The sequence below is a fragment of the Camelus bactrianus genome, chromosome 5 (assembly GCF_048773025.1).
Source record: "Camelus bactrianus isolate YW-2024 breed Bactrian camel chromosome 5, ASM4877302v1, whole genome shotgun sequence".
Lineage (NCBI taxonomy): Eukaryota > Metazoa > Chordata > Mammalia > Artiodactyla > Camelidae > Camelus > Camelus bactrianus.
This window is the reverse complement of record NC_133543.1, coordinates 16,790,713-16,814,487: the sequence shown is the minus strand read 5'-3', so window position 1 is coordinate 16,814,487 and position 23,775 is coordinate 16,790,713. Positions and strand designations below refer to the sequence as shown.

At 51.0% G+C, this 23,775-nt stretch overlaps 1 protein-coding gene across 7 annotated transcripts in view; it reads left to right on the top strand.

Annotated features, from left to right (window-relative positions):
• Window positions 1–11,059, top strand: part of GLI2 (GLI family zinc finger 2) — a 245,557-nt gene extending 234,498 nt beyond the window's left edge. For all 7 annotated transcript variants that reach the window (XM_074363501.1, XM_074363499.1, XM_074363500.1 and 4 more), the window contains 4 exons: window positions 1,681–1,845; window positions 3,187–3,465; window positions 5,011–5,347; window positions 6,788–11,059. In XM_074363501.1, the coding sequence (XP_074219602.1) occupies window positions 1,681–1,845; window positions 3,187–3,465; window positions 5,011–5,347; window positions 6,788–9,246 (3,240 nt within the window). In that variant the 3' untranslated portion in view covers window positions 9,247–11,059. The remainder of the gene's footprint in view (window positions 1–1,680; window positions 1,846–3,186; window positions 3,466–5,010; window positions 5,348–6,787) is intronic.
• The last annotated feature ends 12,716 nt before the right edge of the window (window positions 11,060–23,775 follow it).

Below are 23,775 nucleotides of genomic sequence, written 5' to 3'. Positions count from 1 at the left end.
TTTTATTTCTATAAGTATATAAATATATATATATTTTTTTTAATAAGATAGCATCTTCCGTTTAGGTCTTTAGTCCATTTTAAGTTAGTTTTTGTGTATGGTGTACAGTAAGGGTCCAATTTCATTCTTTCACATGTGGTTATGCAGTTGTCCCCATCCCATTTGTTGAAGAGACTATTTTTCCCCATTGAATGGACTTGGACCCTTATTGAAAACCAACTGAGTTTATTTCTGAACTCTCTTCCATTAGCCATATGAATTTTGGTGTGTTTCAGAGGCCACCTGTTGATTCCTATATTTCTGGACTCTCAGTTCTCTTCCCTTGATCACTATGTGTGCCCTTACATCAGTACCACACATGGTCTTGATGACTGTAGTTTTGTAGTGAGTTTTGAAATTGGGGACTGTCAGTGCTCCAAATTTGTCCCCCTTTTGTAAGATTGTTTTGGCTTTTCTGGGTCCTTTGCAGCAAGTTATTTTCTTAACATCCTGAGTGCTAGCCAACTAGAGCCCTCTGATATGAGCTGTAAGTTCAAGAAACAGATAAAAGGCATTGGAGCTAAGTGTGCTCGGTCAGATTTGTCAGGAATAAGGGGAGGATGTGAAGAATGAGATGGTTCCTGCTGGGGTTGACATGCCATCCTGGGGCCAGTTTTCACAGCTACACTGGATGCAATTGCAGTATCTTTGGAATAGGCGCCTCCTGCAATGGTCCTCCCTCCCTCCCTCCCTGCCACTCGCTCTAGCTCCCTCTTTTCTTCCTTTCCTAAAATGTTTCTTGAGTGCCCCCCAGTTTTCTTTTCATCAGGCACTAAGTACTGGGAGCACAAATGAATAAAGCCTAGAAGGTCCACACTCTCACGGAACTTGTATCCTAGTGGAAGGGCCGGACAACAAAATGGTTAAGATAATTCTAAATTGTGTTAGGGAGTGTAAAGGGAAAAGGGCAGTATTATAATGAAGAATATCAGAGAATTGCTTTCAAAGGAGATGGCCTAAAAGGAGGGGGCCAGGCCAGGGCCAGAGTGAGTGGGTGCAGGGGAAGGGTTCCAGCCAGGGGAGACAGTGTGTGAAAGGCCCCTCACTGGGAAGAACTTAGTGGGGTCAAGGACCAGAAAGGAGAGCATCGTGGCCGGAGAGAGGGTGAGGTGACCAGCTCACTCAGGGAATCAGAGAACTCTGGATTTTATTCTCAGCACATATTAATGCAAAGAAAAGTTCTAATGAGGGAAGGACATTGGGGAACAGACTAAAATAATATTGACAAAGAGTTTTTAATCCTACGAGAAGAATCTCACAATGTGCTGTTGACTTTACCAAGCAGAATAAGACACTCAATACTAACGTTCCCAATTTGGGTTTTAAAAAATGGGCAGGCTTGAACTGCCAAGTTCCCAGAATGAGACTTGCCTGAATGTCATCAGAGGCTGTCCTTGGGCAGTTGAAGGTTTTCATTTTCCTCTTTGCATTCTTCAGACCCTTCCAAGTTTTCTAAAGTTGGCCATAAGTCATTTTTGTAATCAGGAAGGAAGACAAATGTTATCATTAAGATACACGCTCCCGGGTGCACCTGCAGGGTGGAGCAGACAAGGTCGGGAGGAGGCAGCGGGTCAGCCCAAATTCAAGGTCTTTGTGTTGGATCCTGGGGGGCCCTTACTGACAGAACCCTCCTCTTCCCAGTTTGAGGGCTGCTCGAAGGCCTACTCTCGCCTGGAGAACTTGAAGACACACCTTCGGTCCCACACCGGGGAGAAGCCGTATGTGTGCGAGCACGAGGGGTGCAACAAAGCCTTCTCCAACGCCTCGGACCGCGCCAAGCACCAGAACCGCACCCACTCCAATGAGGTACCCGGCCGGGGTGGGCGTGGGTGTGTGTGTGGGCCCCGCAGACACATGCATAAGTGCATCACTCTCAATCCTCAGCTTCTAGACATCTGTAGGCCATTCGGTAGCCAGGTGCCAGGCATCCCCACCTGCCCCCCTCACTGACCTGCTGTCCAGCTCAGCTCGCAGCGGCAGCCCCATCCCCACAGCCTGGACAGCTGCCGATGACATGCTCAAGCCTCCAGTGCTGCCTGGGCCTGCCATGGCTGTCAGCCCCCTGCCGATGGGGCACAAAGCAGCCTCTGTCTCCCCAGGCAGCCAGAGCCCCTGGCAGGGCAGAAAGAGCCCAGGGAGAAAAGTTGGGCAGAAACCCGTAGTGTCTGCTGTACCCGCCTCCCAGGCCCCACCAGCCACTCAACTGCTGTGGCTCAGGTGGACTCAGGAAAGAATGTTTCTAAAAGTTCAGATCCATTTTGGACCCACAAGGGACTTGCTGCAGTGCTTGTCAGAAGTGCAAGGAATTCCCAAAGGCACCTGAACCCCTCAGAGTGTCTAGAGACAAGAGCTAGTCTTGGAGAGGGGTGTGTGTGTGTGTGTGTGTGTGTGTGTGTAGGTGGGTATGTGTGTTTGCAGGTATGTATGTGCATGTGGGGATATGTGTTGCTATATGTGTGGAGGTGGATGTATGTATTATGTGTGTGGGGTGTATGCATATGTGTTTGTAAGTTTGTGTACACATGTGGGTGTTCATATACGTGTGTGTGTACGTGTATGTGTGCATGTGTGTGTGGATGTGAGGGAGTATGTCTATATGTGGATATCAGGTGTGTGTATAAAGCTCAGGATGGAGGTTTCAAAACCCTGGGTTTTCATTCCATTCCTGGGTGATTTTTACCCAATTTCTTTGCCTCTCTGAACCTGTCTTTCCTCACAAGAGAGATCAGGGTATTAGCGCTGTCTCACAGATAAATAACAAGGTAATACACTCACTACTGATATTAAAAATTCCAGGACCCTGATTGCTGATGATCATGCCAGGCATGGGGTGTCCCCTTCCTTCATAGTCTCTGATCCATGTCCCCAGTCTGTGGTGGGGGCCTCCCTGAATCAATGCTTACCTGCATTCAGGCTAGGAAGGAATCAGAGATGCTGCAGCCAAGGCTGGCAGGGCCAGGCTCCTGCAGGCTGGGCTGAGACAGCTCCATCCAGGGGGACACTGGCTGCAAATGGGCCAAGTGCCTTCCAGCTATGCCAGCCAGGCTCTATCAAAGGACACGGCATGGCTTCAGGAGAATGGGGAGCGCTCCCATTCAAAGTTTGTCTTCACATCCCATCTGTAACACAGGCCTCTTCTCTTCCCAGAAACCGTACATCTGCAAGATCCCAGGCTGCACCAAGAGATATACGGACCCCAGTTCTCTCCGGAAGCACGTGAAAACGGTACACGGCCCAGATGCTCATGTCACCAAGAAGCAGCGCAATGACGTGCACCTCCGCGCCCCCCTGCTCAAGGAGAACGGAGACCACGAGGCCAGTGCCGAGCCCAGCAGGGGCTCCGAGGAGAGCGCTGAAGCCAGCAGCACCAGCCAGGCTGTGGAGGACTGCTTGCACGTCAAAGCCATCAAGACGGAGAGCTCCGGGGTAAGCAGAGCTGGGCAGCGGGGCCCCATCCATGCCCCCACCCCCAGGAGGCCAAGCCCAGAGGCATGAGGGCGATTCCACAGCCCCGCCCGGGGCCCAGACCCCCAATTGCAGCTGTGGGCTCTGTCCCGGGGCCCCTCTCCAAGAGCACAGTGATGTCCCTCCTCTCTCCGGCTTGACTTTCCTCCCTTCACCTTGGGCCTCCCATGGAAGCTGACATGGTCTGCAAGGGGACGGGGTGGTTCCTGGTGTCTGCCTCTCCACCCAGCGCCCAGGCGCCACAGCTGCTCCCCACTCCTCTGTCCTGTCTCTGCGTCCTTGCCCCTCTGGCCTCCACTCCTTTTGTTCTAACCACCTGTTCTTTGTCTCCACCTCTTTCTCCTGACTGTACCTCCCCTAAGGATAGACGGTACTGAGGTGAGCAGAGGAGCAGGGTGGGGATATGGGTGGGCTGGCATGAGTGAGGGGGGCTCGGGTGCTTGGCCAGGCTCCTCGTGGGCCCAGGAAGACGGGTTTGGATAGGCAGACCGCAGGCACTACAGGTGAGGCCATCGGAACCAGCAAAGGCCGGCAGCAGGAGTCACGCTTACAGGTGCAGAAGGAAGTGCTGGGGACCAAACCTGCATAAGGGACAGGGCAGAGTGGGGGTGTGAATCTGGGCTGCAGAGGAGGGAAGATCTGACCTACAGAAGGTCTGGAGTGCCAAGGTGAGGAATGTGGGTGGTGCTGGGGGCAGGAGAGAGCAGTGCAGCTTCCCAAGGAAAGGTCTGGAATTTGGGAGCATTCAGGCTAGGAGGGAGTCAGAGATGCTGCATCCAAGGTGAGCCTCATCTGGACTGAGATCCCAGGTCAAGTGGAGGTAGCCTAGGTTCTGTGGGTTCCTCATGGTACATGCGTGCCGTGAGCTCTCAGCCCACTTCACCCTGACTCAGAGGGAGGTCAGGCCTTTTAGGGTGGCCATTCAGGCAAGGGGCAAGGCTGCACCCAGGAATGCCACCCTCCGTGGTCAGCCTTTCCCTTTCTAACAACCTGCTTCTGGCCTGATGAGCATGCACCAGGTCAGCAGGCTTCATCGCTCCTTGTTCATGGAGTGGCACGTCGCAGTTCTTGAGATGCTTAAGTTCCCTCTTTTGTGTCAACTTTACACGGCTGCAGCGGTCTCTGTGGGGCACAGCTTCGAAGTGTCCACAAGCATCCACACACCGCAAGTGCAACAGGCAGATCTCCAGCCCACACACTGGCTGGGAGAGCTTAGGAGCAGGGCAGGGGGCTGGGGGCTGGGTGGGAGTGGGTGCCTGACAATCACTCGGTGCCTTCTATGTGCTGGGTGGTCTCCATCCATCCAGTAACTCTGTCCCAGAGACAGTTCAGGGCCAGCTTCTAGTTGGGGAAGCCGATGTTCAGAGAAGTGATGCTTTGCAAGCTCTTTCACGCACACAGCAGCTTCCTTCCCACTGCTGGGTGTGCAAGGGGGCAGCGTGGGTGCAGGGCCCGGCAGGTGCTGACACCCTCTGAGTCTGTGCCTTCTCACCACGCCCCCTGCAGCTGTGTCAGTCCAGCCCTGGGGCTCAGTCTTCCTGCAGCAGCGAGCCCTCTCCCCTGGGCAGTGCCCCCAACAATGACAGCGGCGTGGAGATGCCAGGCACAGGGCCGGGGAGCCTGGCTGACCTGACAGCTCTGGATGACACGCCGCCAGGGGCTGACGCCTCTGCCCTGGCAGCGCCCTCTGCCGGTGGCCTGCAGCTGCGCAAACACATGACCACCGTGCACAGGTTCGAGCAGCTCAAGAAGGAGAAGCTCAAGTCGCTCAAGGATTCCTGCTCATGGGCGGGGCCGGCTCCACACACCCGGAACTCCAAGCTGCCTCCCCTCCCAGGAAGTGGTAAGTGGAGGCCCCGGTCGTGCGGGTGAGGTGGGAGGGAACCCAAGGCAGCCCAATGAGGTTCATGCCCATCAAGCACTTTATGCCGTCTCAATTATGCCCACAATAGGATGGATCTTACGAGCCCATTGCACAGACAAGAAAGTTGAGGCTCTGAGAGGTAAAGTGCTTCCCTCAGCAGAGCTGAGACTTCACCCAGGCTTGAGTGGCTCCAAAGCCCATGCTCCTTCAGCTATACCATGCTGTATCCCCATAACCCCTAGAAACAGACAGATCCTGCTTACATCATCCTCTTCACGACCCATTCACTGGTTTATCAGGCACCTGCTATGGGTACCACGACAAGGCCCTCTGCAGGAGAGCACTGTATTCCCAATCCCTCTAGTTAGAAGGCCATGCCGCCAGATGCAGGATGAGCCAAGTAGCACCGAGGGCAGAGCTCAAGGAAATGCTGTGCAGAACAGGGAGAAAGCCCGCCAGCTGGGGAAAAGCAGGAGGGCCTCATGGAGGAGGCAGCCTTGTTGTCAATCTCAGGAGGTGTTGGCCAGGCTTTAAGATGAAAGGAGTCTTCAGCAAGCACTTATCAAATGTGGACTCTGCCAGGCTGGACACCAGGCACGCTGGGGCACTGAGCCTCTAGGCTGCCCTCAGGGACTGGCGGCCCAGTATGGACTGTAGGATTGAGTTATGGAGAGGTGGACGATGAGAGGTACCAGCCAGCTCTCTCTTCAAGAGATATGTTGAGAGAGGGAAGATTTGTTGCCCCAGCTGTTAAGGGAACTACTGGCAGATGGCCTTCAACTAGAGAGATGACTTGGGGTGCTAATTGCTGCCTCACCCAAGGTAACACCTTCCTGGGGTGGTCCACATCAGCTCTGGCTGATCACCAGAGCTCCCTGTGAGATCAGCCAATGGCTGTCGATGGATCTGCGATGCAACTCTCTCCCCTGCCTTCTCTGCTGCCGCCCCTTCCTTCCCTGGCTGTGGCTCTCAGGACACTCCCTATAAACAGCCTGCCTAGTAAACTCAGTCCCAGGGGAGCCCAACTAGCAACACTCATCCATGGATGGTGAGGGTGCAGGGAGGCTGTGTTCTGTGCCGTCCTGGGCCCTTCTCAGGAACCCAGTGTTACGGGAGAGACACATTCCATCCACAGCTGGAGAAACTGAGGATCGGACAATAAGGAGAGCACAGGGTCAGCCCGGCAGCTACGATTGAGGTCAAGCCCCCTGACTTCCCCTAACCCACTCTAGCAATAAGTACCATTATTTATTCATTTACTGATCCTTCCTTCCGTCCTTTCATTGAGAAATCATTGGTTAAGTGCTTGCTGTGGGCCAGGCCCCACTCCAGGGCTCCGGGCCCTGCAGACTTGGTACGGTTCAAGCAGGCGCAGCACCGCCCTCTGTCCCCAGAGCTGACCCCTCTCCTCTCCCGCAGGCTCCATGTTGGAAAATTACGGCGGCAGTGGGGGCGGCGGGCCGGCGGGGCTGCTTCCCAACCCACGGCTGTCCGAGCTGTCCGCGAGCGAGGTGACCATGCTGAGCCACCTGCAGGAGCGCCGCGACAGCTCCACCAGCACGGTCAGCTCGGCCTACACCGTGAGCCGCCGCTCCTCCGGCATCTCCCCCTACTTCTCCAGCCGCCGCTCCAGCGAGGCCTCGCCCCTGGGCGCCGGCCGCCCGCACAATGCCAGCTCCGCCGACTCCTACGACCCCATCTCCACCGACGCGTCGCGGCGCTCGAGCGAGGCCAGCCAGTGCAGCGGCGCCGGCTCGGGGTTGCTCCAGCTCACGCCCGCCCAGCAGTACAGCCTGCGGGCCAAGTACGCGGCCGCCACGGGCGGACCGCCGCCCACGCCGCTGCCCGGCCTGGAGCGCGTGAGCCTGCGGACCAGGCTGGCGCTGCTGGATGCGCCCGAGCGCGCGCTGCCGGCCACCTGCCCGCACCCGATCGGGCCACGGCGGGGCAGCGACGGGCCGGCCTACGGCCACGCCGGGCCAGCACCCGCCTTTCCCCACGAGGCGCCGGGCTGCGGGGCGCGGCGGGCCAGTGATCCAGTGAGGCGGCCCGACACCCTGGCGCCCCCGCGGGTGCAGCGCTTCCACAGCGCCCACAACGTGAACCCGGCCCCCCTGCCACCCTGCACCGAGAGGCGAGGCCTCCGCCTGCAGAGCCACATGAGCGCCGACGGCGGCCTGGCCCGCGGCGCCTACTCTCCCCGGCCGCCCAGCATCAGCGAGAATGTGGCGATAGAGGCCCTGGCGGCGGGGGCGGACGGGACGGGCCCCGAAGTCAGCCTCGAGCTGCCTGAGGATGACCTCGTGCTGCCCGATGACGTGGTGCAGTACATTAAGGCACATGCCAGCGGTGCCCTGGATGAGGGCACCCCGCAGGTATATCCCCCGGAAAGCACCTGCTTCTCTGAGAACCCCAAACTGCCCAGCCCAGGGCTGCACGGCCAGCGCAGAATAGCGGCTGCAGATTCCAACGTGGGCCCCTCCAACCCTGCGCTGGGCGGCTGCCAGTTGGGCTATGGTGCTCCCTCCAGCCTGAACAAAAACAGCATGCCTGTGCAGTGGAATGAGGTGAGCTCTGGCACCATGGACGCCCTGACCAGCCAGGTGAAGCCTCCGCAGCCCTTTACACAGGGCAACCTAGCTGTGGTACAGCAGAAACCAGCCTTCAGCCAGTATCCAGGCTACAGTTCCCAAGGCCTGCAGCCAAGCCCCGGGGGCCTGGACGGCTCGCAGCCACACCTTCAGCCCTGCAGCGGAGCCCCCTCTGCGCCCAGGGTTAATTATATTCAGCAGCTTCGGCAGCCAGGCCCAGGTGGCCAGTGTCCCAGCATGGCCATGGCTGTGAGCCCCCACACCAGCTACAGCCAGGCCCACCCCCAGCTGAGCCCCAGTACTATGGGTGGGGCCCTGAACCAGTTCCCCCGATCCTGTAACAACATGGCAGCCAAGCCAGGCCACCTAGGGCTCCCCCAACAAATGGAGGTTGCTCCTGTCCCCACCATGATGGGCAGCAGCCATAGGGAACTTGGGATCCCCAGTTCCACCCTGGCTGGGATGCCACCACCTCACCCAGCCCAGAGCTACCCACAGCAGAGCCATCACCTGGCAACTGCCATGGGTCAGGAGGGCTACCGCCAAGGCCCCAACCTCCTGCCTTCCCACCAGCCTGGCTTCATGGAGCCCCAGCAAGGCACAGTGGGGGTGGCTGGATCAAGCTTTGGCCTAGTGCAACCCCGGCCACCTCCCGAGCCCAGCCCTGCTGGCCGCCACCGTGGGGTGCGTGCTGGGCAGCAGCTGGCCTATGCCAGGGCCACTAGTCATGCCATGGCTGCAGGGTTAGCCAACCAGGAGACGGCAGAGTCTGTGCCCAAGGGAACAATGGGCAGCATGTTGTCACTGCCTCCGCAGCCACCCCCGCAGGACACAGGCGCGGCCCAGGACCACAGCATGCTCTACTACTATGGCCAGATCCACATGTACGAGCAGAACGGAGGCCTCGAAAACCAGGTAGGCTGCCAGGTCATGCGGCCCCAGCCACCACAGCCACAGGCCTGCCCGGACAGCATCCAGCCCCAGCCCTTGCCCTCGCCAGGGGTCAACCAGGTGTCCAGCACTGTGGACTCCCAGCTATTGGAGGCCCCCCAGATTGATTTTGACGCCATCATGGATGATGGTGATCACTCCAGCTTGCTCTCAGGCGCCCTGAGCCCCAGCCTCCTGCACAGCCTCTCCCAGAACTCCTCCCGCCTCACCACCCCCCGGAACTCCCTGACGCTGCCCTCCATCCCCACGGGCATCAGCAACATGGCCGTTGGGGACATGAGCTCCATGCTTACCAGCCTGGCCGAGGAGAGCAAGTTCCTGAACATGATGACCTAAGGCCCCAGCCCCTGGTGCTGAGCGGACCCGGAGGGACCATCGCTTCCCAGAGGATGGGGCTTTTGTCCATTTCATCTTTTTCCAAAAAAGTATTAAATAGGTCTGAGGGAGTTTGGCCAGTGGCTGGTTCAGGCCACAGATGCTTTAAAGGCATGTTCATGTGCCTCCTGTCTGGTCTTCTTGTAGATTATTTTTCAGAATACTGGAAAAAGTCTCAATGGGAAAGTCAAGGCAGGAATGAAAAACTCGTTTACACAGTGCTTCCCAGCCTTTGATGTTTATAGGACCACTCTGTTCTGGCTTCGTCACCGCTGTCATTTGGCTAATGAAGGACTGCATTGGCCAAGGGCCTTCCAAGTCCATGAAGAAAGAGGGGAGAGGAACCACATATGGGTTTGAATCTGAAAGCCATACTGGAGATGCTAATCCAGGAAGAGAAGCTTCTTATTCTGGAGCCTGCGAGTTAAAGGAATTCCTGGCCCACTGGAATTTCTTCTATGAAGCTTAATTCTTGAGGCCTTTAACACTTCTCTTGCCATGGAGGGGGGAAAAAAAGATTTTCCCTGGATGATTTGGAAGAGGACATCCTGATTCCAGGTTTGGTAGAGCTGGCATCTCTACCCCGCAAAGCCAAGTTTGCAGACTGTCCAAGTGTATGTGAAGGAAGAAAGTATGGAAGTATTGCCCCAAAAAGGAAAGAAAAAAGTGTATCATCCTCAGGGCAAGCCCAGAAGTTGCCCTGGCCTATCCAGACCATGTTTACAGTATTCATGCGTGTAGAATGTAGCCCTTCCTGAAAAGAACACGTTTCTAAATACCTCGGGGCTGCTGGAGCTGCTGTGGGTTAGGGATGGACCCAGGTGAGCTGAATCGGCGTGGGCTGGGGCCTTAATAAAGTGAGTTGGGCATCTAGGTTCCAGCCTCCGGCCTCCCTAGAAGTCTCCCAGTAGGAAGAGGAAGTTGCATGTTTACCCAACCCTGCACTCTCCACCCACTCAACCTTGGAAAACCCTGGGGCTTGATGGCAGCTTCTACCCAAGTTCCTCCAGGCCATGCTGTCTGCTCATCGGCAGCCCAGCGGTCTACCCCAAGCCACAACATGCAGGCCTCGTATCTTCTGGATTCCTTTGCCTCTGCCCTCCTGTTCATTTCACAGAGAACAATGGCATGCATGATGTTTTGGGTAGGGGTGGGGGTGGGAGGGTGAAGGGCTTGATTCTTGGAACTCTGAGGGACCGTCACTGAATTTTCCTATTCGGTGTGACCAAGCCCCACCCGGGAATGGAATTTGGAACTGGTGTCAGAAGGCATTGTTCCTGAACGTACAGTAGCGTGAGTTGATGTATTCTCCCCACCACATACATATACAAACACCCAGCACCTTTCCCGTGTTGCATTTGTGGCAGCCTTACCCAAACCAGCTGCACCACTAGGAACTTGATATGGACTGTGACCCTGGCTTCAGCCAGGACAGGGCCAAAACCTCACTTGGGCCTCTACATCCCAGAACATCAGATGGTTGGTCCAGGTCCAAAGACAAGGGCAACTTCACATAACAGCCCTGGGACACCCCCGAAGGTCTGGGCTCTGTGTGGTGCGTGCTCACTCCCTGAGCTAGGAGTTCACTAGCCACCCCCCGCCTGTATGTAGTCTGTACAAAAGCCATCATCCCAGCAAACACTGTAGGTGAATCACCCAGTCAAATTTATATCTCCCAAACATTTTTAGCTTTTTCTACATGCTATGAATTGAGATGACATGCTCAACTTGTAAATAAGTCTTTTTGTACATTAAAAAAGTAATTTTTTCATAATTTATTTTGTCTGTCTGCTTCTTCCTTGACAGTAGTTAATGAAAACCAGGGCAGTAAATTTGGTGCATTTGAACGGAAATTAGGCTGTATTTTTTCTAAGCAGCCTTAAAATGGACTATCCCGCCTTCACCAAGAAATGTTTAATGCTGAGGCATTTAGTGGCTGTTTGTTTGCTGCCTTGGGAGCTGGGAGGGGGAGTGGGGGTGGGCAGGGTTTGATGTGTTACAGTGGGTATCTGGCTGTTCTTCCAGCCAGCTGGTGGGCAGATCCAAGTGGATTTGCTGAGAACCAGATGCAGCTGTCATCCCAAGCCCGCCTCATGTCCAAATTTCCTGTCTGAGAGGCAGTCTGATGAGGGTGTTTGAGTCGTGGTGCGGGGGAGGGAAAGAAGACAGGTGGACCCCTGTGCTCTGGGGCAGAAGGAGAGTCAGGACAGGCAGGTGGAGCCCCAGGATACCCAGCAGCCAGCCTTGTGCGAAGGGGCCCATGGGGAGCAGCCACATGCAGGGCCTGAGCCCTCGGAAGCGGCCCTGGCAGGTGCACAGGGAGGGCCCAGGTCTCGAGGCCAGTGGCCTGCCTGTGATAACAGGGATCAGGCTATTGCTGTGAATCTCAGGGGGACCAGTGAGGGGGGCATGAGGTCTGGGATGAATTCTGGAACTGGAACAAAGTACTGGAGAGGAGAGGCCAGGACCAGTTTGGAGAGGTAGAAGGCACCTTCTCTAGGGCCAGGTATGCTGGGCCCCTGAGCTCCCCCCTCTCCGTGAGCCAAACCTTGTGGCCCAGCTTGGGGATAGGAAGCCAAAGCCACGTGGAGGGCATTCAGCTCGAAACCAGTTCCGTGGGATGTCACCGAGGGATCCGAAGAGGCGTTCTCTGGGAAATACGTGTAGGAACCCCCCGAGGCAAACAGAATTCAGCGGGTTTCCTTTCTGAAGGCGTCCCAGAGTCTTTGCTGTGTGTTAGGGGAACCGTCCCTTCTCTGGCCGTATCTTCCTGGTGGAAAGACTACAGAGCATCATACCCCGGGGAGCCCCTCCCTGGGGAGGACCCATTCCACTGATTGAGAGGAGGAATTGTCCATGCCTGGCTGGGCCCTTTCCTCTGCCTCTCCAAGCCCATCTTCAAGCATCGCACCTCCTCGGTTTCATCACGTTAAGTCTCCAGAAGCAGCTCTGCCCTGCTTTGGGGCCAAGGGGAGGCCTAGAGTTGTCTGGTGCTGCCTGAGACCAGATGTGCAAAGTGTTAAGAAGCCCAATGAAGCCATTCAACTCAGCCACATACTCTGTGCTGGTTAACTAAGGCCTTGATCACACTGCATAATAATACTGTGAAGCCTCAGCATCGTATTAACAGCGTCTTTTGCTTATGAATCCAGGTTCACTGAGAATTGACTGATTCAGGTTGGGCTGGGCTGGGCAGCTCTGCAGTTCAGCTGGGAGCCTCTAATCTAGCCAGCTTGGCTGGAACAGGTTGGATCTGCTCCGTGTGACTCATCTTCCTCCCCAGAGCGGGATGCTGGCCTGGGCACTGCCTTCTTGTGGTGATGGTATAAGCACAAGAGAGCAAGCAGAAGAATGCGAGTCCTCTTTAAGTCTCTGCTCAAACCCAGTGCACCTTCAGTTTCACCTCATTCTTGCAAAAGCAAGTCATGTGGCCAAACCCATCCTCAGTCATTGTGGGAAGTGTACTCCTTCCATGGGAGCGAGAGGGATGGAGTGAAGATTTCTCAACAATAATACAATCTCCCACAGTCTGCCCTCACAGAGACAGTGATGCATGTGCCTCCCACATGCACAGTGTATTCACCCAAGACTCCCAACAGTCTATCCAATCAATCTTCAGGTTCAAAATCTACAATCACATGGTCTACGTCTCTTCTGGATGTGGCTTTTCTTGACCTCGAGACTCACGAATTAAAAAGAGTTCTCTGTCCCCCAGGCACACCCACCCCACCAGGCACACAGTGTGGAACTGGGCTAGAATCACTGCAGTTGCCACTCCTCTCAGCCACTGGTCCACAGCATCTGAAGACCTGCTGGGCAAATGTTGCCGGTGGCCCTGCTCTGGGGTGGAATGGTCCTTAAGCGACTCCCCAGTTTATTGTGCTCCGTGGCTCTGGCTTCCACTTTGCAGTAGGGGGCAGGGTTTCTTCCTTTTCCATCAACCTCCCAGCTTCTGAAGAGGGCACTGGAAAGGATGCCCACCTGGACAGCAACCTCTCCACCCTCTTCCTGGCTGAAGGAAGTTGGAAGCCAGAGGTCCTGGGTTCAGTCCCCAGTATTTCCATTAAACTAACTAAATAAATAAACCTAGCTACCTACTCCTCAAAAAAAGAAAAAAAAATTTAAACTAAAAAATAAACTTAAAAAAAAAAGCTTTAAAAAAATCTTTCAGTGGCTGAAGAGACTGGCGATGAGGAATCATTTTATTTTCTAAATTCTGCTGTAAACTGGCTGGTTCCTTTCTGAACTCATCTCACCATCGCACTTTATCATTTATATCTAAAAGAAGCTCCTGTTTACAATATTCTGCCTGGAAACCAGCCTGCCAAATTCCACAAATTCATAGGAATGTTTTCTCCCTCCCAAATTACCATAGGCAATAATTTTACCAAATATTTCTTCACCACATAGCCCAGGTCACCCTTTTTTTTTTTTTTTTGCCATTTTTTCCAACCTCCTCTAAATTTCCTCACCACCCAATTCCAAACCTAGGCTACATATTTTAAGACTTGTTATAGCAGCCTCCCATCCTAGGTACCAATTTCTGAATAAGCACCAGAAATGCCGTCTGATGAAAACCACAAAAGCCCTGAAGCGCAAAACACCAAGCATTTATTTAGCTCAGGAATCCGCAAGTCAGCTGAGGGGGTCCGCGCTGCTCTGGAGCCTCCTCCCCTGGACGCAAAGCATTATTTGGACATCTCATGTGGATGGCGCAAGTTCAAAAGGGCAAGTAAAAACACACGCGGCCATTTAAGGCTCAGGCTTGGAACAGGAGGCAAGTCACATGCCTGAGCCCAAAATATACGGAAGAAGGAAGCACACCTCCTCCAGAACTAGTGCCGGCGGGTACCTGGCCAATAATCCAACCTACCACATCTGACCAGCTTTGCTTGTAATGAGACTGAGTTGGAGCCTCCACCTGTCTCTGGAGTCTGTATCTTAGTTGGCTCTAAACCCAAAAGGGGGGACAGGTGGGTCTTTAATTGTTGCTCTGTAACCAGTGATGTACCAAAGTCAGCCCGTGAGCCTATTACATGCATCTCTTGCATTCAAAGAGTTTCACATTGATAACTTGAAATTGGCCATGTTGGAGAATTTACACCGTGGAAATCAGCAAACACTGCCAATCAGGGCTTCCTCCTCTCAATCCCAGAAAACTGGTTGTTAAACAGTTGCCAGTGTATCTAAGAGTATACTCAAGCACTGTGCGTTGCCAATAGCCTAATATGCCCAGAGATCTTTTCTAAGTTTCTGTGTCCACATCTTGTGGCAAACCTGTGAGTCCAGAGTGCCATGGCTACTTTGGTCACCTAGTTTAGTGACTTTCAAACTTTAAAAGTTGAGCAATCTGTTGTTCAAATGAAATTGGTTATATAAGGTAAAGGACGCAGATAAAAGTGGAGCTGATCTGGCTAAAGTTGGGAGCAGGAGACCCAGAACCCACACACATTCCATACCCCCCCCCCACCCCTGGCCACCCCTGCACCCAGCCAAAGCAGCACAGACTTGGGTCCACAGAATGGAGCTTGAAAACCAAATCTCTGCTTCAGCACCAAATGAACTGAGGCCTGGGAAAAGCGAGTGAGTTATGAAAGAGTTAGGACTGCTGTTTCTAGAATTCCAGAAGCAAGGTGGCTCCCCCAGGACTCTGATAACACAAGCACAGGCCATATGTACAATTCAGTCCTTGGTCTTCTTCCTGGCCCTGGGAGTCAGTGAGCTGTGCCTGATCTACGTGGTCTCTTGTGTCCAGCACATGAGAACCCACCAGTGGTTTTGATTCATTCTGCCAAGTTTAGTTCCAAATCAGGAGGTTCTAAAAAGCTTCATAGAAGAGGGGGAAATGAACAAAGCTTTGAGAGATGGGTGGAAAGTGGACCTTGTGAGTGGCCCTTCAGAATTAATTGGACATGAGGCCCCATTCACATATGCTTACATAGAATTCTAAACACAGAGATGAAGCTATAGAAACTTGGAGGTTGTGCTTCAGCGATATTGGAGTTTGTTTTTTAAATGGATAGGGGTTGAGGAGAAGGGAGGAAGAAGAAAAAGGAAGAAGAGGAAGAGGAAGAAAGCTGTGATCTAGCAGGCCCAGGGGCTGAGCAGAGACCAAAGGCCTTGGTCCAGAGTCTTGTAGAATCAATAACGGTCTTTTTACTGTGAGCTGAGCATCTCTGATGGGCCCTGCCATCTCCAAAATGCTCTCCACTGGCCTGCCTCGGTTCAAGAAAATTGATTACTGAATCAGGTTTCCCCTGGGTGTAAGCATTGAAGTCTGCTGAAAACGATGCCAGTGTGGCCCAGGATAGTCAAACAATGAAGGAACGCACGGAGGAGTCCACAGGAACATTGCAAGCCCTCATCAACTGCTTCCTGAACCACCTGGGAATTTCCCGCAGCTGGGTAGGCACGGAAGACCCACGATGTGGTTGCACACTGGTTTTCTTCCAGACAGGGCGCTCCCATTTACAAACTAGTTCAATTTCAGAAACATTCTCTGAACTCAGAGGTCATCTGAGGTTCCTGGGAGATGATCAGTCTTCAGCTTCTTCTTTTTAATCTCCTCCTTCTCTTCCTTCTCGTCATCTTCTCTATTCTTTCATCTTCTTCCTCTTTCCTTCCTTCCTTCCTTTCTTTCTCTCCCATCCCTCGGTGAACACGACAAAGAACAAGTGGGTGTGCCCAACATGTGATTGGATCACTGCAGCGTACAATGATGTGTACCATGCCTTCGTGTAACGGAAGGAGTGATTGGCTTGTATCCTGGGGCAGAGAGAAGCTGCATAAAATCAGCATAGTTTGAATGAGAAATAAGACCTGATCTAGGTTTTGGAGATGAATAGGAGGTTGTCTGAGGGGACTGGAGATTATCATCAGAAACCATGGAAGCCAGAAGTAAGGAGAATATTTTTTTAAATGCTGAAGGAAAAGAACTGTCAACCCAGAACTCTGCATCCATGAAAATATCCTGCAGTGATGAAGTGAAAATAGACACTCTTAGATGAAGGAAAATGAAGAGAATTCACTGTCAGCAGAACTGGTCTGAAGGCAAGAAGGAAATGATACCAGAAGAGAATGGCTCTCAGGAAGGAAGGAATAGCAACAGAAATGGTATGTAGGTAAATATTAGAACATTCTTCTTTCTTGAGTTCTTTAAAATACATTTAACAGTTGAAGCAGAAAGTATAATACAGATGACTGGATAAAGAAGTTGTGGTGTATTTATACAATGGAATACTACTCAGCCATAAAGAAGAATCAAATGCTATTTGCAGCAATATGGATGGCTCTGGAGATGGTCATTCTAAGTGAATCTAAGCCAGAAAAAGAAAGAACAATACCATATGATATCATTCATATGTGGAATCTAAAATAAAAAGACAAATGAACTTATTTATAAAACAGAAACAGACTCACAGGCATAGAAAACAAACTTATGGTTACCATGGGGGAAGAGGGTAAGAAGGGATAAATTGGGAGTTCGAGGTTTGCAGATACTGACTGATATATATAAAATAGATAAACAAGTTTATACTGTGCAGCACAAGGAACTATATTTAATATCTTGTAGTAGCTTATGGTAAAACAAACATGAAAATGAATATATATATACTCATGTATGACTGAAGCATTGTGCTGTACACCAGAAATTGACACAACATTGTCAACTGACTATACTTCAATTTAAAAAAGTTTTAAAAAAAAAGGAAAATATAACATTGTCTGATGGGGCTTTCAGTGTGTGTAAATGTCATAAGACAGATGTATCTTAAAGAGGGGGATGGCCAAGGGACTTAAAGGGCTAGAAAACAACATTCTACTTTAAGTGGTAAAATATTGAATACAAGGAGATGGAGGAAAGTTCTGCACGTATATTGTATTCCTCGGTGCAATCAACAAATAAAGGTATGTATGCAAAAACATAACAGATAAATCAAAATAGAATGCCAAAAAGAATGTTCAAACAGCCCAAAGGAAGACAGGAAAGGGAAAAAAGGAACAATAAAACAGAGAGAGCAAAGCATAAGACGGTAGAACTGAGTCCAAACATATCAATAATTACATAAAATGAAAATGGTCTAAAAGCGCCAATTAAAAGACAGAGATAAAGTTGGAGCACTCAACCTACCTGATTTTAACACTTACTATAAAGCTGTGACAATCCAGTGTGGTATTGGTGACAGGGAGACACAGATCAATGGAATGGAACAGAGCAGGAGTCTGCAAAATAGAGCCCAACCAAAGCTGCCCTGAGGTTTATTTTTATATGACCTATGAGCTAAGACTAATTTTTACATTTTTAAAGGATTGTTTTTTAAAAAAAAAAATGAGGCAAAGACCATATGGCCAAGATATCCTGAAATATTTATTATATGGCCCTTCACAGAAAATGTTTGCCAATCCCTGGAAAAGAGAGTCTAGAAATAGACCCACACAAATATGACCAATTGATTTTTGACAAAGGTGCAAGGACAAATCAATGGAGAAAGGGTAATTTTTTCAACCAATGGTTTTAAAACTATTGAATATTCATAGACTAAAAAAAAAAAAAAGACCTCCATCTAAAGCTCATACAAAAATAGACCATAGATCTAATAACTTATGTAAAACCGTAAGAGTTTTAGGGAAAAATCTTTGTGATCTGAGTTTAGGCAAACAGTTCTTATACATGACATCAAAAACATGACTCATAAAAGAAAAAACTGAGAAACTGGACTTCATCAAAATGAAAATTGTGTTCTCTGCAAGATTCACTGTTAAGAGAATGAAAGACAAGCCACAGGCTGAGAGAAATTTTTTTCATCACATATCCAACAAAGGATTTGTATCCAGAATATATAAAGTACTCTCAAAACTCAATAGTAAAAAACAAATAATCCAATTTAAAAGTGGGCAAAAGACTCCAATAGATGTGTCACTAAAAGGATATATGGATGGTAAATAGGCATACAAAAAGATGTCCAACATCATTAGCCGTTAGTGCAATACAAATTTAAATACAATTAAATACAACCACTCAACTATTAGAATGCTAAAATGTAAAAATATCAAGTGCTGGCAAAGATGCTGTGCATTGGGGGGCTAATGCACTGCTGGTGGGAATGCAAAATGGCACAGCCACTGGAAAACACTCAGAAACAGCTTGGCACTTTCTTATAAAGTTAGACATAGAGTTACCATATGACCCAGGATTCCCACTCCTGGGTATTTACTCTAGAGAAATGAAAATGTACGTTTAAGGCGAAACTCTATTCATGAATATTTACAGAAGTTTCATTTATAATCATCAAAAGCTGGAAACAATCCAGATGTCCAGAAGCAAATGAATGCATGAACAAACTGTGGTACGTCCATACAATGGAATGACTCGGCAGTGAAAAGGTAAGGATATTGATACATTTTAACAACCTAAGTGAATCTCAAGGGCATTATGCTGAGTCTCAAAAGGTTAAATACTGAATGGTTTGTTTTATATGACATTCTTGAAAGAATAAAGCAATCATGATGGAGAACAGACCAGTAGTTATCAGGGGTGCGAGTGGGGAAACAGTATTATTATAAGAGGTAACACAAGGAGTTTTTTTGGAATGAGAGAGCTGTTTTGATTGTGGTGGTGATTACTCAAGTATCTACAGCTATTAAAATTCATATAACTGTACATCAGAAAGAAAAGGAGGAAAGGAGGGAGGATGTAAGGGGAGAAGAAGAAGGAGGAGAGAGGGGAGGAGAGTGGGGAGGAAGAAAGGAAGGAAGGAAGTGTGACCTAGCAGAACCCTATTGTCATCATTGGTGACCATCTGATATCTGTAATGGTGCTTGTAACTGCTTAAGTGTATTATGGTTTAAAGGGTTTTCCTCATGCTCTTGCTGACTAGGATTAGGCTGGAGAGGAGGGAGGCTTGGGTGAGCTGCCCACCTCCCTTGTGGTGCTGGTGCTTCATGCAGGGTTTATGCTTAGTGCCCTGCTCCTGACCCCAGTGCCTCCCTCTTTGCCTCAGTGGTTTCCTTGTATCCTGTTGTTCGAGCTGCAGGCCTCCAATTGCAGCAGGATGTTCTAGGCCTCAACCTGCTTAAAAGGCTAAAAGCATTTATCAACCTGACTTTAAACTGCACAAGTTTTTCTCTAGAGCTCTTTTCCATGGAGCCCCTTCTTGCACATCCTTTGTTCTAGGTACGAGAATATTAATAGTCCCAAAGCTGGAGATGAACTTCATACCCAGTAGGGACAACTGCATCTGCAAAAACAAGAAAAACTTGCCAACAATCCATTACCCTGTATGTGATCTCTATGGAAACTAGCTCTGCCCCTTGAACTCTTGATCTTTTACTATAAAACCCCCTGACTTCTCTCCCCAGCAGGCTCATAGTCTTAGAGGCATTAGCCCACTGTGGCCTCCTTTACCTGGCAAAGAAATAAAGTTGCCTTTTCTACTTCGTCCAAAACTCGTCCTCAAGTCTCAATTCAGTAAGCAGGGTATGGAGGCTGTGTTTTGGCAATAGGGAGGAAGGAAAGTAGGAAGGGAGGAAAAAAAAGTTTAAAAAGTTGGGAACCACTACTTTACATTCCATTCCTGGACTAGATCTGAAGGAGTTTGTTAGACTAAAGCCAGAAGCCAGCTTGGAGGCTCTGGTCATGGAGATGGAATAAGGAAGGTGGGACAGATCCAGGCAGGGAAATAAAGGTGGAAGAGAAAAACCCTGCCCTCAAAGAGTTGGTACCCTTGTAGGGGAAATCCATCCAGTTGGCAGAACAAATGTACAAATAATGACCAAAACAACCATTCTGGCAGCCTAGCCAGGTGCTCAACAGGAGCCACGGACATTAAGTGCTCTGAGCCCCTGCAGGGCTGGGAGACACACACCTCCATCCTTGCAATGCTGAATTCAGGCCAGTTCCACTCCTGGTTCCTCCCCTATGGAACGAACTGATGGTCTTCCTGTCTCTGAGGGCTTCCAGCCCCAGTGATCCACGTGTCATGCAACAGTATGACCTATTCTTGGCAGCAGGCTCAGAGCACATGGTTCTAAAGAAACCCAGAGCCCGGCTGGGTTCCAAACCTTCCTACCCATCTGCCCAGCCTGGGTGTCCAGACCTGTTGGTGTAGACAGTGCCCATGGATGCCTTTCCAGCAACTGAGGCCTCTGGATCCTCTACCTTAGCTACTCAACGGAAAGAACGATTACCCCAAAAGGGGAATGCCTCAGTTCTTGTCTTGCCCAAAAGAGAAGAATCCAGACGAGAGACAAAAGCATTGTGTAGCAAAAGATTTTATTAGCAAAGCAAAAGTACACCTCCAGGAGCAGAAGATGGGCTGACCCAAGGGAGGATGGCAGTGGTCTCTTTGACCCTCCTGTCCTATACCCTTGCTTAGGGGTGGTCTCTTGACAGCTCTTGCCCTTGGAGCGCTTAGTCCTGCCCACCCTCTTTTGTGCACGTCCTTACCTATGATGCACAGGAAAACCCATGAGAGGGGGCCTAAACCGCAATGCTGATTACATCACACTGAGCACTGAGTCATGTCCGGTTAGGTATCCCTTGTTGATACCATGCAGTTGCAGCCGTCTGGTCCCAGCTGGCTTCTTGCTGGCCCTCATTTAGAGGAAGTAAAGCCCCTTATGCAGACAGAGGACATATCACCATCTTGCAGACCATCCTCCCTCTCCTCCACCTTTTCTACCCGATGCCCCCACTTATCTGACTGCCAAACAGAACCACTTAAATGTCACGGCTCCTCACCCCACTACCTGTGCTGGTAACACAGCCTGCTGGCTGCCTTCCCAAGCCATTACCTCTTTCCCGTCTAACAGAACCCCGATTGTGTTGGGCCTCCGTGTTCCTGCTGCATCTTCACAGTGCCGTCCTCCTCTCCCAGCTCAGAGAGTGTCCTGAGACTCACCCCCTGCCGGGCCTCCTTCCAAACCAGGAAACAGCCTTCTGCTTTTCATCTGCCTCTTCTCCATACAGCGAAGATAAACCTTCACTTTCCTTTGAAGCTTCGGCCTGTCTAGGGGGAAGGATGAGGCTATGAACCTCAATTTCCTCATCTGTCTGCTAGGTTTGATCAATTACCCACCTCAAAAATTGTTCTAAGGATGAAATGAGACCAAATATGTAAGTTACCTGACCCTTAGTAGGTGTTGAACAAAACTGACTTCCTTCACGCCTCCCAGACATCCATGTCCCATAACAGTCATGTAGCGAATAGACTCAAAACACACACACCCTTGGAAACGATTACACTCAGTCCCTCCTTTGCAAGAACTCATCTAATCAGTTGCTTCTGCCCTAAAAATCAGTCTGAGGGGGGCTTTTCAGGTGTGGCAGCTTTGATGTGTCATCTTAACTGGGCTTAACACTTCCCTTTCCCTGGGGTTTCTGGCTCGGAGACTTACTTATCTTGTGGCAATGGCAGAAAATCAAGAGGACAAATGGGAATTTGCAAGGTGTCTTAAGGCCTAGACTCGGAACTGGCATGCCGTCACTTCCATCCCATTCCAGGCCAGAGCAAGTCACATGGCCAGACTTGGAATCAAAAGGGCAATGAAATTCATTTTGCCCACAAAGAGGCCAAGGCCAGGCACGGATTAAGAGTTGGAACCAAAGATGTCCCACCCCCAGTGTTTCCTCTGTGACAGGCAGTGTGTTAGGTCGTTGACATTGAGCCCTGTCGTCTCCACAACAACCCTGTAAGACAGGTTTACTATTATCTCCAGTCAAGTGACATAACCTACCCAAGAACACATTGCCACTCATTGCCAGATCAGGATTCAAACTCAGTGTAATACCAGTGCCCTCCCTTCACTGTGATGAGACAGTGGCAGGCAAAATGGGGCTACAAGACACGTGGGGGAAACCTGCCCGAGTCAAGTAGCTGCACAAAAAAAGCAGACAACTACAGCTTTCAAATCATGAAGGAGAGGCACATGGTGCTATGAGAAAAGATAATAATGAGCAGGATTTGACCCGGCCAGAGAGGTGGGGGAAGACATCTCTGAGAAAGCAGTGTCTGAGCCTCGATCTGAAGGCTAACTCACAAAAAAAGGTAGGGAAGGGTACTCCAGGCAAAGGCGAGAGCATATGTAAAGGCCCTGAGGTACAGAGAGTAACAGAAAGCTGGTGTGGCTGGCGGAGGGCAAGGGCACACGGTGAGGGCTGGAAGAGGCGGACAATACAAGCCCTTGTAGGCCAGGGTGACCCTCCTAAAAGCATCAGAAAGCGTTAGAGAGGTTTTTGCAAGGGCGTGACATGATGAGACTTGCATGTTGGAAACTCTATCGGCAGGATGAGGAGGGGCTTGGCAGGACACACAATGGAATGCCAGGAGCCCAGGCACCGGGCCATTAGAGATGACCAGGGAGGGTTGATGGTAGAAATGGACAAAGGGGGGGTGGCTTCCAGACAACCTGGGAGGTGAAATCCAGAGAACTCGGTGCAGGGATGGTTCCAGGTGAGAAGTAAGAGAGGGAGGCATTCGGAAGCAGTTGCGGGTTTCTGACTCATCTGGCCCTGAGATGGGGAGAACTGGGTGAGGGCCAATGTGACGGCATGGGACAATGTGGGGCAGGGTGGGGGTGGCGTGGGGGCACAGTGAGTTCATATTTGCACATGTTGAATTTGATGTGTTTTTGAGACATCCAAGAAAGAGGCCCAAGAGGTGTGAGGATTTATGGGTCTGGAGCTAAGAGGAGAGCCAGGGCCATGATGCCAGCTTGTGAGTCAAAACTACGTAGGTGGTCACGGGCGCTGTGGTTGAGATTACCTGGAGCAGTGGATCCTCAGAGAGGTGGGGTCCCGGAAAGGAGACTTACAAAACCCCAGCGATCAAGGGTAAGAACCAGGAGGCTGAGGCTGCCAGGGAGTCTAGAGAGAATGGCAAGAGATGGACCACAAGAGCCAGGGCAGAGGGAGGGATGATGCTCCAGAATGCAGGGAAGAGCTTTTCCAGGAGGGAGGGGTGGCAACAGCGGTGAGCACTCCTGATAACCGTTAAACCGGGCAGCCTTGCGATCATCCTAGGCCTTTCATTCACCTCTCATATCAGGAACTCCTTCTGGCTCTAACATCAGAGAATATCCAGAAACTGTTCACTTTTCACCACAATCCCCAGGGTCCCTGTGATGTGCTGGAGTCCCTTAGTACCAGCCACTTGTAGTGACTCTGCTATGGTGGAAGTGGTTCACCAAGAATGACCGCATCAGGGCTTGCTTTGTTCCCTCAAGGAGAGCTGGTTTACCAGCAGTCTCCTTCCCCGCTGCATCTGCCTTTTATCCACCCCTTATTTCAAGCCTCCTTACTGGTCCACCTGCTTCCACGCTTGTCTCCTACCAGCTGTTCTCATTCTCCAGCTGAGGCGGTATTTCACATCACGTCATTTCTCTCCTTAGCACTGACCCTGTGCCCCTCTCCCACACAGCCTGAGTCCTATGGCCCACCTGGCTCTCTAAGACCTCATTGTCTTTCCTCCCTCCATCACTTTGCTTCACCCA